Source organism: Pelophylax lessonae, assembly GCF_965119305.1.
Source record: "Pelophylax lessonae genome assembly, chromosome: 3".
NCBI classification, from domain to species: Eukaryota; Metazoa; Chordata; class Amphibia; order Anura; family Ranidae; genus Pelophylax; species Pelophylax lessonae.
The window spans coordinates 244,125,604-244,143,970 of record NC_138770.1 but is presented as its reverse complement, the minus strand read 5'-3'; the positions used below and the strand labels follow the sequence as shown (position 1 = coordinate 244,143,970).

General features: G+C 42.6%; 1 protein-coding gene across 1 annotated transcript in view; it reads right to left on the bottom strand.

Moving 5' to 3' along the window:
* The window catches only part of LOC309551204 (vomeronasal type-2 receptor 1-like), a gene marked incomplete at both ends in the record, with an annotated part of 108,768 nt that extends 90,751 nt beyond the window's left edge, over nt 1–18,017 (bottom strand). The window contains one exon of the mRNA XM_082251702.1: nt 17,773–18,017. Coding sequence (XP_082107828.1) covers nt 17,773–18,017 — 245 coding nt within the window. The remainder of the gene's footprint in view (nt 1–17,772) is intronic.
* Between the last annotated feature and the right edge of the window lie 350 nt (nt 18,018–18,367).

Genomic DNA, 18,367 nt, shown 5'->3' with positions numbered 1-18,367 from the left:
TTCACTGCACCCCAAAAAGGATTTTGTTCACTGCACCCCAAAAAGATTGTGTTCACTGCACCCCACAAAGATTGTGTTCACTGCACCCCAAAAAGGATGTTGTTCACTGCACCCCAAAAGATTGTGTTCACTGCACCCCACAAAGGATTTTGTTCACTGCACCCCAAAAAGATTGTGTTCACTGCACCCCAAAAAGGATGTTGTTCACTGCACCCCAAAAAGGATTTTGTTCACTGCACCCCAAAAAGATTTTGTTCACTGCACCCCAAAAAGGACTTTGTTCACTGCACCCCAAAAAGATTGTGTTCACTGCAGCCCAAAAAGATTGTGTTCACTGCAGCTCACACACAGAAAAATGGATGTGGATCACTGACACCTGCCTATCTCCTATCCCACACCACACAGCAATATCGATTGTAGTTTGTAGAACACAGTTTCCCTAAAATTCAGCAGCAGCCTCTCCCTAACAGGATTGAGAAGAGATCGTAGATCGGGACTAAGTGCAGACCCCACACAGCAATATCGATTGTAGTTTGTAGAACACTCTGACCCTAAAATTCAGCAGCAGCCTCTCCCTAACAGGATTGAGAAGAGATCGTAGATCAGGATTGAGTGCAGACCCCACCCCCCACACAGCAATATCGATTGTAGTTTGTAGAAGACACTGACCCTATAATTCAGCAGACTCTATCCCTAAAATGCCTACAACTCGCCCTGCCTAAACACTCCGACCTGTCCCTCAATTCTATCCGGACACAAATGTTTTTTTCCTGCCTGTCTTTCCCTAATCAGCAGCCAGCACATTGATGTGTGCTCTGTCCCTGATCTAAGCAGCAGAATGAAGACGCTGCGGCTGCCTGGAACTTATAAAGACTTGGTCACATGCTTCAGACGGCCAATCACAGCTACTGAGACATTTGCAGGCATGGCTGGGATGGCTTAAGGCACACCAGTTAAACGATTGTTGATTGGCTGTTGAAAGCCCGCCATGAAAAGAGCGCCAAAGCATGCAAAATCCGGAAATAAAACGACCGAACACGGAGTTTTACCCGAACATACAGTAAAGTGTCCGTGTCCGTGTTTGGGTACAAAAAATCCAATTATTCGGTACGAACACGAATAATACAGTCCGTGTTCGCTCAACACTAAATATAATGCTTTATTTACAGAAAAATAGGTCCTCTGCATTGAAATGACATTGAAAACTGCTGCTCATCTTTAATTATACTCCCTAACAGCACTAAAAAAATGCATGGAACAACTTACATGATTTTCCATGCAAAGAAATTCAAGTGATATTGAAGTCTCATTTTTTTTATGTTTTTGCACAGAGCAGCCCAGATCCTTCTTTTCTCGGGTCTCTTGCCAGCGCATATGGCTTCTTCCCCCTGCTGAATGCCCCCACAGCAAGCAGCTTGCTATGGGGGCACCCTAGCCAAGCCGCTTCTCTGTGTGTCGATTCATACACCGAGCCGTGACTCCCCCCTTCTCCTCATTGGCTCACGGACTTTGATTGACAGCAGCGGCAGCCAATGGTCCCTGCTGTTGTGTCTTAGCCAATCAGGAGGGAGAGATATGGACAGCTGAGGCTCTCATGCAACATTTCTGAATCGAGATGGGGCTCAGGCAGTGCTGTTTCTTGACCTAGGCCAACAAGGCCCAGGCCTAGGGCAGAACTTTGCAGAGGGGGCAGCAAAAAAGCTGCACCCCGCACGAAAAAATAACAGCCTCCTCCCGACTCCCACACGAAAAGGGTCCCTGCCGGCTTGTGCTACCCTTTTAGTCTAGTGGCAGTACTATGGGGCGAATTGGGCTTGAGGGCAGGGTCCAGGAGGCAAATCAGTCTGGCATCCCCATAAAGCGGTCACACTGCTACCTGCCGATATGATAATACCGGCTGGTGAGGACATTCGGAGAGACCGCAGGCCGCCGACCACACTTAATACAACTGGACTGACGGCCAATGCTAATAAGTGTGGCACTGCAGTCTCATGCTCTGCCTACTCTCCTCCGCCCCCAGGTATGGCAGGAATCATGTCAATAATATAATTTAATTTCTTTAAACATCCTTGTCCTTGAGCGAGAATATTGAATTGCATCATATACAGTTACTTTTAATTGTATATGATGGCAAGAATATTTTGAACCTGCTCACCTCATATGTGCTATCCCAATATGTCACTGATTACTCCAATCTTATAAGATATTTGGACTTGTGTTTGCTACCACTGATTATTTCACGTATTTGTATAATGACTATGGACTTCCTAGTCATTATACAAATAAGTGACATAATCCTATGATTACAATCAGTGGCAGCAAACACAAGTCCAAATATCTTAAAAGAACTGATGGGGCTGCGCTGATAAGGCAGCACTGATATGCTGCACTGATAAGCACTGATATGCTCTGATATGCTGAACTGATGGATGCTAATAGGCTGCGCTGATGGGCACCAATATGCTGCTCTGATGGCCACTTATGAGTTGCCAATGGTGGGTACTGATAAACTGCACTGTTGGGCACTAATAAGGCTGCCCTGATAAGGCAGCACTGGTATGCTGGACTGATGGGCACTGATGAGGCTGCACTGATGGGCACGAGGCAGCACTGATAAGTTTTACTGATGGGGCTGCACTGATATGGTGCCCTGATTTACAGGAAGGGGTGGGTCATATTTCAATCAGGGGTTGCACAGGTTTAGTCAGGCCTAGGGCAGCACAAAACCTAAATACTCCACTGAGCTCCGGTAAATGGGGGGGGGGGGGGCTGAGGGGGGCTGCTTCACAGAGAAGTTTTTTTAAAAAAAGACAGGTGAGGAGGGGGAGAGTAAGAAACAGAAGGATGAATAAAGAGAGAGGAGAAGAAAAAGAGGGGGGGAAGAAGAGTTGAGAAAGAAAGGAAAGAGATAAAAAAGAAAAACAGCAGAGAAAAATAGTAAAGAGATGAAACCACACACGCACACACACACACACACACACACACGTCATATATGGACACTCAGGTATTAATTCAGGTTTGTTTTTTTAAAGATTGGACATTAATACAAAAAAGAGAAAAAAGTGACCAATAATCACAAAAACCTTCACCGTCGAATAAAATGATGTTGCCAATGTCCAAAAACAATAGGGGAATAAGGCAACTACCCATTCATATGCTCGCTCATCCAACACATCCACCCTCAAAAATGATGTCCATATATATATATACATTATCTCACAAAAGTGAGTACACCCCTCACATTTTTGTAAATATTTTATTCTATCTTTTCATGTGACAACACTGAAGAAATTACACTTTGCTACAATGTAAAGTAGTGAGTGTACAGCTTGTATAACAGTGTAAATTTGCTGTCCCCTCAATATAACTCAACACACAGCCATTAATGTCTAAACCGCTGGCAACAAAAGTGAGTACACTCCTAAGTGAACATGTCCAAATTGGGCCCAAAGTGTCAATATTTTGCGTGCCCACCATTTTTTTCCAGCACTGCCTTAACCCTCTTGGGCATGGAGTTTACCAGAGCTTCAAAGGTTGCCACTGAAGTCCTCTTCCACTCCTGCATGACGACATCACAGAGCTGGTGGATGTTGCGCTCCCCTACCTTCCATTTGAGGATGCCCCACAGATGCTCAATAGGGTTTAGGTCTGGAGACATGCTTGGCCAGTCTATCACCTTTACCCTCAGCTTCTTTAGCAAGGCAGTGGTTGTCTAGGAGGTGTATTTGGGGTCATTATCATGTTGGAATACTGTCCTGCGGCCCAATCTCTGAAGGGAGGGGATCATGCTTCAGTATGTCACAGTACATGTTGGCATTCGTGGTTCCCTCAATGAACTGTAGCTCCCCAGTGCCGGTAGCACTCATGCAGCCCCAGACCATGACACTCCCACCACCTTTCTTGACTGTAGGCAAGACACACTTGTCTTTGTACTCTTCACCTGGTGGTAGCCACATATGCTTCACACCATATGAACAAAATAAGTTTATCTTGATCTCATCAGACCACAGGACATGGTTCCAGTAATCCATGTCCTTAGTTTGCTTGTCTTCAGCAAACTGTTTGCAGGCTTTCTTGTGCATCATAGGGCATCATAGGGCTGACAACCCCACCCCTTCACGCTCTGCAGCAATGCTGGCAGCACTCATACGTCTCTTTACCAAAGACAACCTCTGGATATGACGCTGAGCATGTAAACTCAACTCCTATGGTCAACCATGACGAGGCCTGTTCTGAGTGGAACCTGTCCTGTTTAACCGCTGTATGGTCTTGGCCACCGTGCTGTAGCTCAGTTTCAGGGTCAAGGCAATCTTCTAGCTTAGGCCAACTTTATGTAGAGCAACAATTTTTTTTTTTTAGATCCTTAGAGATTTCTTTGCCATGAGGTGCCTTGTTGAACTTCCAATGACCAGCATGAGAGAGTGAGAGCGATAACACCAAATGTAACACACCTGCTCCCCATTCACACCTTAAACCTTGTAACACTAATGAGTCATATGACACGAGGAGGGAAAATGGCTAATTGGGCCCTATTTGAACATTTTCACTTAGGGGTGTACTCACTTTTGCTGCAAGTGGTTTAGACATTAATGGCTGTGTGTTGAGTTATTTTGAGGGGACAGCAAATTTACACTGTTATACAAGCTGTACACTCACTACTTTACATTGTAGAAAAGTGTCATTTCTTCAGTGTTGTCACATGAAAAGATAGAATAAAATATTTACAAAAATGTGAGGGGTGTACTCACTTTTGTGAGATACTGTATATATATATATATATATATATATATATAGAGGCCACTATGCAGTAGAAATAGTAGTAGTAAGTGTGGATAAGTGGCTTCAATGTGGGGATGGGTAAGTATGGCAGCAGGATATAAGGGATAGTGGAGGCTATCTGAAACCCAGTCCAGCAAGATAAGATTAATTCACATGACTACCCATTTGAGGAAGTACTGGTAACCTGTATCATTTTCTTCCAATATATGAGACTTGCTTGGTGGTCGCTGTATTTTTTTACTTCTATGTCAGGTCTTGGGACTACACCAACCAAGCTATTGGATAATTGGTGAAAGGGTATATAGGTTGGAGACTTGCCCATATGGGCAATTACTCAATTAATCTAGGATGAGCCGGTGTGGTAATTGTGTGTAAATTTAAAGGTTTTTTTTTTATCTTAATGCATAAACTGCATTAGGATAAAAAACCTTCTGCCTTTATATTCACTTTAAAGTTATTGTAGCATTCTTTTGGAGTGGGGGGAGGGGTTCTGGGAAATGACTTTCCCCAAACAGGATATTGTACTAAACTTGTAGGTAAATAAGAGAACCAAAACCTTTGCTAATAGTGGGTTTGATAATAAAGTTGGCAGTGCCTCCATCTAGGACAGGGCCTCTGTGAACAGAGGGGATTTTCTTCCAGTAATTAAATCAAGTAATAGGAAGCAGAGAATCTACAGTAACCAGTTTATAACATTAACCATAAGCATATACATGCACGTCATTATGAAAATAATATGAGCTTTATGTATTAAAATATTCTTAATTGTACATGCATCCACTGTACAAGCAGGTAATATCAGCAAAGGGCCCAACAGGCGTCTTAGTGGAATTGTGCATATTTACCCGGATATATATAGCTAATAATAAAAGATACCCCCAAATGAATGTAGCATCAAAGTCCATTTGCTGGGGCCCCTGCTGATGATCACGATGCAGCATATGCCTTAATGCTGAAGACCTAAAGACAAGATCAGCAATGATGGGAAGATCCTTCCACTGTTGTCCAACTGGCTTGGAACAATGCTTCTCACCAGCAAAAACAGTGGTATAATACTTAAACTCAGAGTCAGCCTATCTACTCTGCTTCTTGGTCCCTAGTAGCTTCTAATCTGTAATGCAGCCAGAGGGCTGACTACCAGAAGTGGCCATCGGATGCCTGACCTGGCTCTAGCCCAGTGGTTCTCAAATCCGGTCCTCGGGACCCACCAACAGGCCAGGTTTGCAAGATAACTAAATTACATCACAGGTGATCTCATTTGCTTCTCAGTGATTGCAGTATTCTAGTCTGCATCCCCCAAGGTAATACTTAAAATCTGGCCTGTTAGTGGGTCCCGAGGACCGGATTTGAGAACCACTGCTCTAGCCTATGCTGGTTTATGAGCCCTGAGCTAAAACACTAATCCCACTGAATCTATCACATACCTGGTGAGGACTGGAATGTTGTGAAGGCCTCCGTTGGACCTCCTGCACAACACTCCTGAAGGTGGAAACAGTGAGTGTGAGGTCAGGAGTAGCTGGCTGGCGAAGTCTGCTGCTTAGATGGATGAAGCTAAAGGCGCAGGACAGGATGCTGAAGCAGCTTGGCTCCTGAGCGGGAGATGGCAGCAGAATCAGTTTGCAGACAATGACCAGCAACAGCAGAGCAATGAGGGGCCGAGTCAGCAGACAAAGCAAGTCCAGGAAGCAGGCCAAAGTAAGGAAAGGCTGGGCAGTGCAGTACAGAATCAGCAAGCAAAGACAAGTCCAGGAAACAGGCTGAGGTCAGAGTGATCAGATGAGGTAATAAGGTTCAGTGGATAGGGTCTCAAGAATACAGGTACAAGCAGACAACCATTCAGTAACTGCTCAAGGTGACAAATCAGTTAAATAGGCCACTGGGCGCCAAATGTGCAGTGCGCATGCTAGTTGGTGTGTGCGAACCTAAGCATGAATGATGGAACAGTACGTCTAACATTGCCTCTTTGCTTAGAATGCGCACGCACACGAATATAAACATAAGTCAGTACTGGTTTTCTGGTGCTGGGAATCTGGTATACCTTACAGTGTCACAGACTGAACTATTTGGTATAGTGCATGTAAGATAACAAGGGGACAGATATACTTCTGTCACCATTCTATACATAAATACAGTAAATACACCCAGAAGCTAAGGGCAACAATAGTAAACTAATATAGGAGCATGTGCCTAATAATTCTTGCTTCTGGATTGAATTCAGCAGCAGCCCTTCCATAGCAGGACATGTGGTATTAGAACCTTTTTACTTCCTCCCTCTGGGGTTTCTAGCCTATTCACACAGAGACAGGAAGTGATGTACATAAACCGCTCAGTGACATTAACAAGCAATAGCGATTTACTAATACAGACAGTAGGGGACAGATGATACTACAATCCTTAAAAGCATAAAATAAAGATTTGCTACTGGGATGCACTGAAAGCAGAGGGTCATTTAACCTACGCTTTCTATTGCATTTGATGTGAAGAAGCTCTTAGAAGTTTTATAAATGTTTTTTTTTTTTTTAAACAACCCCAGACATACAATATAGCCCAAAAAACTTTTCTCAAAGTTTAGTAGACCATAGCAACCAATAAGTATTTAGGCTTGATTAACCAAAATGCAGCAGAGTGATGATAGGTTGCTATTGCTTACTGTACTTTGCAGACGATCCTTTGTATTATAGTAAATCAATCCAAAAATAACAATTTAGGTTTTTTTTTACTGTGAGTGCTCACTAGGGATGGGTGAACGGTTCGGCCCGAGCATGAGTTCGGGCCAAACATTGGCTGTTCGCCCGTTCAACAAACACCCGAATTCTACTGTTTGTTCGCCCCCCCAAATTACCACAATGCACTGCACCGTTGCACGGTGCATTGGAAGCCCAATCAGTGCACAGAGCATTGTCAGAGCCATGATTTGAGAAAGTAATGATGACTCTGTTCAATCATGGCTCATTGCTCTTAGTCCCACCCCACACTATAGAAGTATTCTTTCAATAGCGGCCATTTGTAGTGTGATATCTGCTTGGAGAGAGATAGAACAGGGCTCTGTTCAGTGCTACTAGAGTGATAGAGAGTTATAGTGTGCTATTCTGATTCTATTGTCAGTGTAGAATATCAGTTCAGTGTGAATCTAGTGATAGTTCAGTCAGTGTGAGTGTAGTGCAATCATTTATTTTTACTTCAGTGTCACTGTAGTGTGAATCTAGTGATAGTTCAGTCAGTGTGAGCGTAGAAAACGTTCATTTTTTACTTTAGTGTGAATCTAGTGATAGTTCAGTGAGTTTAGTGAGTGACCATTCATTTTTACTTTAGTGTCAGTTTGTTTTGTCAGGGCAAATTTACTGCATTATAGTTCATTGCATTAGTGCACGTTTAACAAAATATATTTCTGTGTGTTACTGCACGTTTAAATGCCTTATATTTCTGTGCGTTATGTGCCGTTTAATGCAGTATATTATAGTGCAGTTTATTTCTGAGCATTACCTGCCACTTAACCTTCCTAGCGGTATTCCAGAGCGTGACTCAGGGTTAGATTTTAGAGCCAAAAGCGGTAACCCCAAGCCACACTCGGGGTACCGCTAGGAAGATCGCTGGATCCTGGTAGAGGTTTTACTTACCTTTTCTCCGGGATCCAGCGAAGTATGCGGTTGGTAATCAGCGGCGGAGCTACCCCCGATCGTCTGCGAGCCCCGGCTTCTGTCTCCTGCGACGTGACGTCCGCCGGGGGGTGGAACCGGCGGCAAATTCAAATGTAAAACACACCAAACACACTGATACCATTCAAAATAAAAAAAATTTACATTAAATTGCCCCCCCCCCCCCCCAGTGCCCTTTCCTGCAGTTTTACTGTCCTTTTTATGTAAATATATGTATATATATATACATATATGTATATACATACATACAGTATATATATATATATATATATATATATATATACACACACATATATATATATATATATATATATATATGTATATATATACGTAATATATATATATATATATATATATATATATATATATATATATACACACGTATATATATATATATATATATATATACGTAATTCTTGTGAATGAGCAGCCCAAACCAACTGTATACATTATATATATATATATAATATATATAATAAATGTATACAGTTGGTTTGGGCTGCTCATTCAAAAGAATTACATGCAAAATAATGGTACCGCTTTCAGCACCTAAAATCCAAAAGAATCATACCGCCAGGGAGGTTAATGCAGTATATTTCAGTGCATTTTGTGTTGTTTAACGCAGTAGATTTCCGTGCGTTAGTGCATGTTTAATGCAGTATATTTCAGTGCATTAACAAAGTATATTTCTGTGCGTTAGTGCACGTTTAATGCAGTATATTTCTGTGCATTATTGCACGTTTAACGCAGTATATTTCAGTGCGTTAAGTGCCATTTACTGCAGTATATTTCAGTGCATTAGTGCACGTTTACACAGTATATTTATGTGTGCTAGTGCACGTTTAACGCAGTATAGTTCTGTGCGTTACTGCATGTTTAATGCAGTATATATTTCAGTGCGTTACATGCCATTTAACGCAGTATATTTCAGTGTGTTAGTGCACATTTAACACAGTATATTTCAGTGCGTCAAATGCTGTTTAACGCAGTATATTTCTGTGCGTTAGTGCGCGTTTAACGCAGTATATTTCAGGGTGTTGCAAGTCGTTTAACACAGTATATTTCTGTGTATTACTGCACGTTTAACGCAGTATATTTCTGTGTGTTAGTGCATGTTTAGTGCAGTATATTTCTGTGCTTTACATGCCATTTGACACACTATATTTCTGTGCGTTAGTGCACATTTAACGCAGTATATTTCTGTGCGTTAATGCAATTTTACTGCAGTATATTGTAGTGTGGCGGTATGTGTGTCTGTGTAGTTAGTACTCAGGTTAAAGTGAACCAAACACCATTTTCCATTGATTAAAGTGCATCCACGTGCACATTTCCACATCTTTATTACATTTTGTTAATAAGCACCTTCCCATCTAGTCAGGGAGGCCATCAAGGAGAGGCAGATGTTCCCATGGCACTGTGAGGGAGTCAGCAGCGTATGTGTCCACAGGCAAAGGTGGAAGTGGTCAGTCCTCAGGCAGGGCATTATTTCCTCAGTTTAGTGATGTTGCCGGTGCTATCAGCACACCACAGCATGCAGAGGAGGTGGTGGACTGGCTTACTAAACCATCCTCACCCTCCTAATCCTCTGTCACCCAAGCAGAGACTAGTGCGCAGTCCACTGCAGCTGCCAGAGTGGCTAAATCTGCTTCATTGTTCACATCTATTCTTGCCATAGCCCAAGCATCAGGCATGGAAGAGTCAGCTGAGTTATATGAACCCAAGCGTCAGCCACTTGCTCCTTGACGATGCACAGCCATTATTTGATTCAGATGTTGGTTCTGAGGTTGAGCAAGGTAGGAACATGAGCCTACAGAGAGGGGAGAACACTGGAACACACATTGGCAGTCATGTTCCCCCAACCGCAGCGTATTGCCAAGTTGTCTCCAGTGATAATGAGGATGGAGGAGATGATGATGATGAGGTCACTGGCGCTACTTGGAGTGCCAGATAGAGCAGAGGAGGAAAGTGAGGGTGAAGCACAACCCCAAGGAGGCAGCCATCATGGAAGAGTAGAGAGTAGAGCGTTCCATCAGATTGTGGAGCTGTTATCTCCCGGGACCCTTCCCACAGCTTGGCTGTCTGGGCCTTTTTTATCACATCTGCAGCCAATCGCACTATTGCAATTTGAAAACTTTGTCTCAAGCACATCAAGCGTGACAAAAACAACAGCCATTTGGGTACCACATGCTTGATAAGGCATTTAACCTCCCACCACTCAGCCCGTTGGCAAGAGCACCTGAAAGCCACACAAAAGGGAAGCAATTCTGTTCCTCCTCCTTACTTACCTCAGTCTATCCCCGCTATACCTCATGACCTCTCAGCAGCCTCCACTGACAGGGATGATGGTATAGCGCATGGTGTCCCAGGTCCTTGTAGGACATCTGCCAGTAACACACCACCAGCTGAAGACTATAGCTGGCAAATGTCTCTGCCCCATCTGCTGCAGCGGGGAAAAAAATACAGTCACTGCCACTCACATGCCAAGCATCTAAATGCAAGCTTGTCAAAGCTGCTGGCTTTACAACTTCTGCCTTTTCATCTGGTGGATTCTGTCTACTTTTTTGAATTTTCAGAATGTGCTGTACCACAATGGTAGGTTCCCAGTCAATATTTATTTTCACGTAAGGTCATTCCAGCTCTGTACCCTCATGTGGAAGGCAATGTTGTGGCATCGTTGGGCAAGGTAGTCAGGCGCAAAGTCCACGTGGTCCAGCAAGCATGGTTAGGGATGCTATATTTCATTCACAGCACACTTTGTAACTCTGATTGTGATTTGGAAGGATGCAGGACAGGGCTCAGTGCTGCAGCGTGTTGTGCCGCAATGTCTCCATACAGCTAGTGGTGATGATGCAAGATTTTTCAGCTCTACCCTCTCCTCCTCCTCCTCCATGCTCTCCTCTGCTGAATTGTCCTACGAACCACAGGTACCCCTAAGCGTTCAAGGCGCTATTCAATGAGTAAAGCTAAAATGTGCCAGGCAGTGCTTCAGTTGGTGTATATAGGGCACAGGAATCACACCAGAGCAGAGATTCTTGCAGCTCTGCAGGGACAGGCCCAGAGGTGATTTACGCCATACCAGCTGGAGCCAGGAATGGGGGTGTGCAATAATGGCACAAACCTCCCGTCCGCCCTTAGACAGGGAAGGTCGACACATATGCCATGCCTGGCACATGTCCTCAATTTGGTGGTGCAGTGTTTCCTAAATAGGTACCCAGGTTTGGAAGATCTGCTAAGATCTGCTAAAGCAGGCCAGAAGAGTCTGTAGCCATTTCTGATTAACCTGTACTCCCTCTGGTCGTTGGTCTGGCCTGCTCCAGGAGTTGCAATATGTGATTTGGGGAGATCTTTCTCCCCTGCTGTCCCCTCCTTTTCACTACATGGATGGGCGGGGCCACCTTCACATCGGCGCCATGCACCGTGCCCGCTGCTTGACGATCACACCAGTGATGCCATTGCATCGGCCATGATTGTTCCGCCTTTTGTAGGCTTGGGGAAACCGGAGTTTTGGCTCCATTTCTTCCCCTGAGACTTTGGGCGTGGCGCTCACCACACCTCCTTGGGGGTACATAGGGGAGGTTTTTGCATCAGGAATTGCAGACTCACTGAGTCACCTAGGAGAATCATCCCACACCACTGGCTTCACATTTGTATGCCTTGGCAGACTTCCACTCACTCTGGTATATTCGTTATTCCCTATGGATTTCACATTTTCCTACCCCTATATATACATCTCACTTTTTCTTGACTTTTTTTTTTTGCCATACTCTCTTGGTATTATTAATTATTTTTCCTCCACTTTCCTGGTCTCCATCTGTTTCACTATACATCTTTGATCTTTTTATCTCTTGCTCCATACTCCTGCTTGTGCTCTACTATATGTATATTACACAGATACCTCCTTTACTCCATTACTATTTATAGTAGATGACCTTATTTAATTAATTTTATATATTCTTATATACGCATATACACATATATCTATTACAGCAGACCGCTATGGCGCACAAGGGATATCTTCCCACATTGGATATACCACACTTATCTCCCACATGTCCCCCCTTGGAGGCTATCTGTTTGTTCCACTCCTTCAACTCCCGCATCAGGCGTTTGCGACCGCTACCTGGGGGTTGCACAAGTCTCTCATCCCGGCTCAGCCGATGTGAGTACTTATCTGCCTTTAGGTCCATTTTAAAATAAAAATTTTACGACTACTGCATTGTATTATGACACTATATTGTATTTTATTTATAAACCAAATACACATCTGCTCTTGAAGAAGTGAGTCGAATCTCACGAAATGCATTGAGCCTCAAGATGTTTATGTACCAATCTGCAATTTATACTGTTATGGACCTATATGTATACTTTTTTCTATTTTTACTTTTTGATCCTGTCTACTGTGTATTGTATGACAAAATAAAATGCAGCATTTATGGCCTACGGTACCCACCTCATTTAAAGTCCCATGGGCGTTTTTATTTTCTTTTTATGTACGAATAGGGATGGAGGTGTGTTACCTATATAGCAGTCTCAGACCCTGCTCTCTTTTATAGCCATTTTGGGTGGTCATACATAGCCAGTCAGTTGATTGAAATTCAGCGGGTACTCCACCGGTCCGTAAACCGCCTTCGTGACATGCCCACGAGGTGGAACTCGACTTTGGCAATGCTGCAGCGGCTGCACATGCAGCAGAGGGCCGTCGATGAGTACCTGTGTGAGTATGGCACAATGACAGCCTCAGCCTGGCTCAGCTTTTTTTCCCCACACCAATGGCTGCTGATAAAGAATGCATGCACTGTACTGTCACCATTTGAGGAGGCCACAAGGATGGTGAGCCATGACAATGCATGCATCAGTGACACAATCCCTGTTGTGTTCCTGCTGAAGCAGACTCTGCATGGCATTATGGACAGGGCACTCGAGGCAGAGCAGCAGGAGGAGGAGGAGGACTTCCTTTCCTCTCAAGGCCTACATTTTGCAGACACCATTCTTCCTACGCCACAGAACACACAAGAGGAGAGGGAGGAGGGGGAGGATTCTGGCAGTTTTTGAGGCATTGAAGCAGAGGAAGAAATAAATCAACCCTCAACAGATGGTTTTTCATCCCCAGATTCCTTGGGAGTAGTACGTGGCTGGGAGGAGGCAGTTGCAGATACTGTAATCCTCAGTGACCCCGAGGAGTCTGCTTCTCATGCCTCCTCAAACTTGTGGTGCATGGGCTCAAAGCCTGCGAAAAGACCCAATAATACGTGGCATCAAGGAGAAGGATCACGCTTGGTTGGCAACCCTCCTTGGCCATCATTAGTAGAAGAAAGTCTCAGAACTCATCCCATCCCCACAGAGGGTGCAGAAGATGAAATCTCTTGAGGACACTTTAAAGAGGAGTTTATATAATGCTTTTCCTGACTCTGGTAGCTTACAGTGTCATGGAAAAAGTAGTTTTGAGGCTTATTTTGCTCATAAGAGGAGCAGTGGACAAGGTGGCCGCCTAAGTGATGCAGTTCACAACTTTTTTAGTCCTCGCCACCCAGGGCTCTTAGCTTCCACATCCCATCGACAGCATCTGCATCATATGGTGGACGATTATCTAGGGGCGAAAACAGTGATGGAGAGTCAGGTGGTTTGACAGGTGCATATCATTTAAATTTTTGACAGCAATGCCAAATCTTGCTTTCATCAAGAGTGCCTCTATAGGGTACAGTGTGAAGGCGCTACAGACACCCAAAGACCAATTTTGCCACACCTGTTTGACAAGTGAATATCATTTAAATTTTGGACAGCAAGGCAATTCTCACTTTCATCAAGATCAATTTTTCCGCACCTGTTACTTCTATCCAGAGTCTGTAGAAGAGACACCAGAATTTATCCGATAAACCTCTAATCTTGTTTCCAGTGCACTACATTGAGGCCTCATCATTCAGACTGGCTCCCCAAGCCATTGTTTACAAAATACCTAAATACATAGATGCCTGCCTGTATGCGCGTAGTACAGTCACTAGGACCTTCTCTCCACTGGAGTGCCCACTTTACACTCCTTAGCTGTGTAGCAATACCCCCGAAAGAGTCTCTTGATAGATGGGGCCTCCAGTCTTCCTTCAGTGATGACCTGCCCTGGCTAAACTCAAACTCACAGACACACCAGTGGGACTAAGTGGGCTTTATTAATAGACAAAGCCCTGCAAGAAAAAAGTTTGGTTAGATAGCAAATGTAAATGAAAATACAGGCTATGTAACAAATAAAGATCAGCACAATTGTAGACAGGTATTTTAGGTCAACCATATGGCCTATCTAGATAGTGTACTTCCTATGCCAGTGGGGCTACAAACAGTGTTCCAGCATTGAGGCACTAGATCAAAGCATGATAAAGTGCAGTAAATTATGGCGAAGAGGCCTTTCACCACAGTTACATTACTTGGTCTCAGGCAGTCCCGTAAATGCCAGGCAAGAGGTCACACCAAATTGACAGCACTCCCATTTCAAGCCAGGATTGTTGAATCAAGGGCCTTCTGCCCTTGTTTTGTGGCTCTGCCCTATACTTCTCTGCCATTGTAGCTCTTAACAGTCGGTCTCTTGCTTGGGATCCTGCAGCTCTGTAGCACCACACAGTTCTCTGTCATCCATGGCTTTCTGCTTAATACAATATGGTTCATGCACTGGACAGTACACACAACAATATCTCCTGACCAGTGCCCCTAAATCAAATAGTAGCTCAGTCTCTTTCATGCAGGCATTTATCACTGTTGTCGAACATTTTAGTTCATAACCTGGAGCATGCTTTAACCCGGAGAATAAAACAATTGCAAAAATCCACCACTAATGCATTATAATTAAACATAGTGTAAGTATACAGTTTTACATCTTCTACTGAGTATGGCTACATGCACATGGGCACATTTGACAATGCAGAATGAAGACATGGCATATTTCTGGTGTCCCAAGTGTCCTAGAGCTACGTACAGTTGTCCATAGCCATGAATGGGTGAAAGCAGCTGTATGCAGCTATTTGTGTAAAGTAGTGGACGCACACAGACATAATGCACCAAATGCACTTTAGGTGCGTGTTGTGTAATACTTCTGTTCCTTTGCACCAAATGCACTTTAGGTGCATGTTGTGTAATACTTCTGTTCTTATGCACTACTTTACGCAAATAGCTGTGTACAGCCGCTTTCATCCATTAATGGCTATGGGCAATTGTACTTAGCTAGAAGACACCAGAAATACACTTAGGGATTGATTTAGCAAAACTGGAGAGTGAAAAATCTGGTGCAGCTGCATGATAGCCAATCAGCTCCTAACTTAAGCTTGTTCAATTACTCTTTGACCAAAAAAAACTGGAAGCTGATTGGTTTCTATGCAGAGCCGCACCAGATTTTGCACTCTCCAGTTTTACTAAATCAACTCAGTGTCTTTACAATGCATGGGCAAACGCACCCATCAGCATGTAGTCTAAGTAACAAAATGAAGGTGTATATTGCAATTTGATTGTTTTATTATAGGATTCATGTCAATGTCCTACAGTTCAAGCACAGCTTTTAGGCTGAGATGATGCAGAGGGATTCTTATAAACAAGGATGAGGGAAGTAACTCATCTCACTGTAATTGAGGGTTGCACTACCTAATTATAAATTGCAGCTAGCAGGCTTAAATCTCAACTGAATATCACACCTGTCGTAACTCCGCATGTCGATGTAAATGAAATAAAATAATATAATAACTTTTCCCTATAGTTACTGTAACTTGACGATCTTTAAATTCCAGTAAAGTGCACAAATAAAGATGAAATACCTATTATATTATCCACATATTATCCATATTACATTCCTGTATTAAACAATACAAAAAAACTGTGATGGCAGTAACACATTGCAACAAATGTTTTGAAGCTTACATGAACAAAAAATACAAAATAATTATTATTTGGATGGTCAACACACATTCTAATTTGAGACCTCACCATACACATTGAGCATCAGCGTAGGATTTGCTCAGGGATCACATTTACAATATGCACATACATCTCTATGCTCATGTGACCTTCGATGCAGGTGTATCATGAGTTATCTTTGTCCTTGTTCATTTCATTTTGTAGATCAGGCTCAATATCTTTCTCAAAAAACTGCTCAGTGCCCTACATCGAGTTAACTTCCAGAACCTGCTCTTAGCAACCCCCTTAGCAAGTCCCTGTCTGCTCAGCGATTCTTTTTAAAATTTTTGACACTTTGGAACTTTCCTTGCAAAATACAGTTGGTCATGTTTTAGAGTATACTGCATATAAATAAGTATGTAAAACAGGTCCAATCAATAATTTTATTTAATATACAACATGACTCACAATTACGTACACATACATACACAAAATCTAGATTCTACAATTGAGATTAGATGAGTGAAGTAAGCTTGTGTTTACATCAAGGATCAGATTGGGGTGCTTTAAAAAACAAGATCTTCTCTGTAAAGATTTGGATGTTTGAAGTAGGCACAGGTTCATTTCTTCCAAGAACTTTCCACAATAAGAAACCCTTCACTACATTACTTTCTTAGAAATATAATGCCTTGACAACAAACCTATGATTTTTATTTAAAAAGTATGAGCCAAATGCTATTGTAACCAAAAAAAATCATATACTGGCATACTGTATAACCCTGCTTTAATATTGGGTTTGATATTAGATATTAGAAGCTACAGTTTGCTATACATGTAGTTACACAGTCATTGGTAATTATGCAATAGTGGCAATACTCTTATAACTGCGTATCTTTGCTTTTTTTGTGACAGTAGTAGACAGTATATAGCACAATAAATTGTATATTCGTGATATAAAAGATTACATCTGATGTGCTAAAAAGTAAAAATGAGGTTTCTCGTGAAAAGGGAAAAGATAAAATTCCAAAACTATGATCTAGAGATAGTTGAAAACTACTCATCCAAGCTGAAGCAGGGAGTAATGATGAAGCAAGAAGTTCTCTTATCCATAAAAATTCAATAGGCCAAACTGATTAAACCACAAAACACATGCGTATATGTGCTCTCTGTTCTCTGCACAGCCTTACAAACTAAGCCTACTGGTACATGAATGATAAAAAACCTTGCTAAGATATGTCACTTATAATATTATAATTCTACAGTAATTAAGATTACTTTGTTTTCTAGCTAAAGATTTATACCAACAAATACAATACAGTAAAGCCATATACAATACCAAAATGCTATACTATATTCAACAGCAGAATGGCTAGAAATAAATTGGTTGGATTTATTGATCACTTAAAAAAAAAAGTTATAACTATAACTTTCTTATTTCTTCCTTTATCAAGATCAGAAAAAATGGACTCACCCCTCACACTTTGGAGACTTGGGCTCCTCCATATCGGTGTCATTGCTCAGTATGGTTCTTTGGTGAAAAGGGAACAGTCCTCCAATGATCAGCTCATGGTTTGTAGATTCTACAAATCCATGTAGATCAAACTTCCCTATCAATCTGCACTCCTGAGCCTGAACATGGTCTACAAATTGGTCCTGTAGGCAGATGGTCAAGGTGACAAGTAGACAGAACATCTTGGTGTCCTTGAGAATTAACATATTGTAGGTTGTGGTGATGACAAGCACAAATAGAGCCAATGTCAGAGATGATCAGTTTAGGTCCAGTAGCTAGCCTAGCTATAGAGGCTTGTTTTCAGTTATTGACCGGTGAAGGTATAGGATAATCCAGGGGAGGTTAGCAGATGCTGAATCACACATAACATGGTGCATTTGTCAGTCAGGTGAGGGAAGCTTTGCTGTCAGCAACTAGTGAATCTGCTACCTTACCTGTAATAATATTAAATAGACCTGCTAGTATCCCTAGGGAACTCCACTGCTGTCATGATTGGAGGTGGTTCATGCACAAGACATGAAAAGGAAATATTAGGCAATCAGGTAACCTGCAGCTT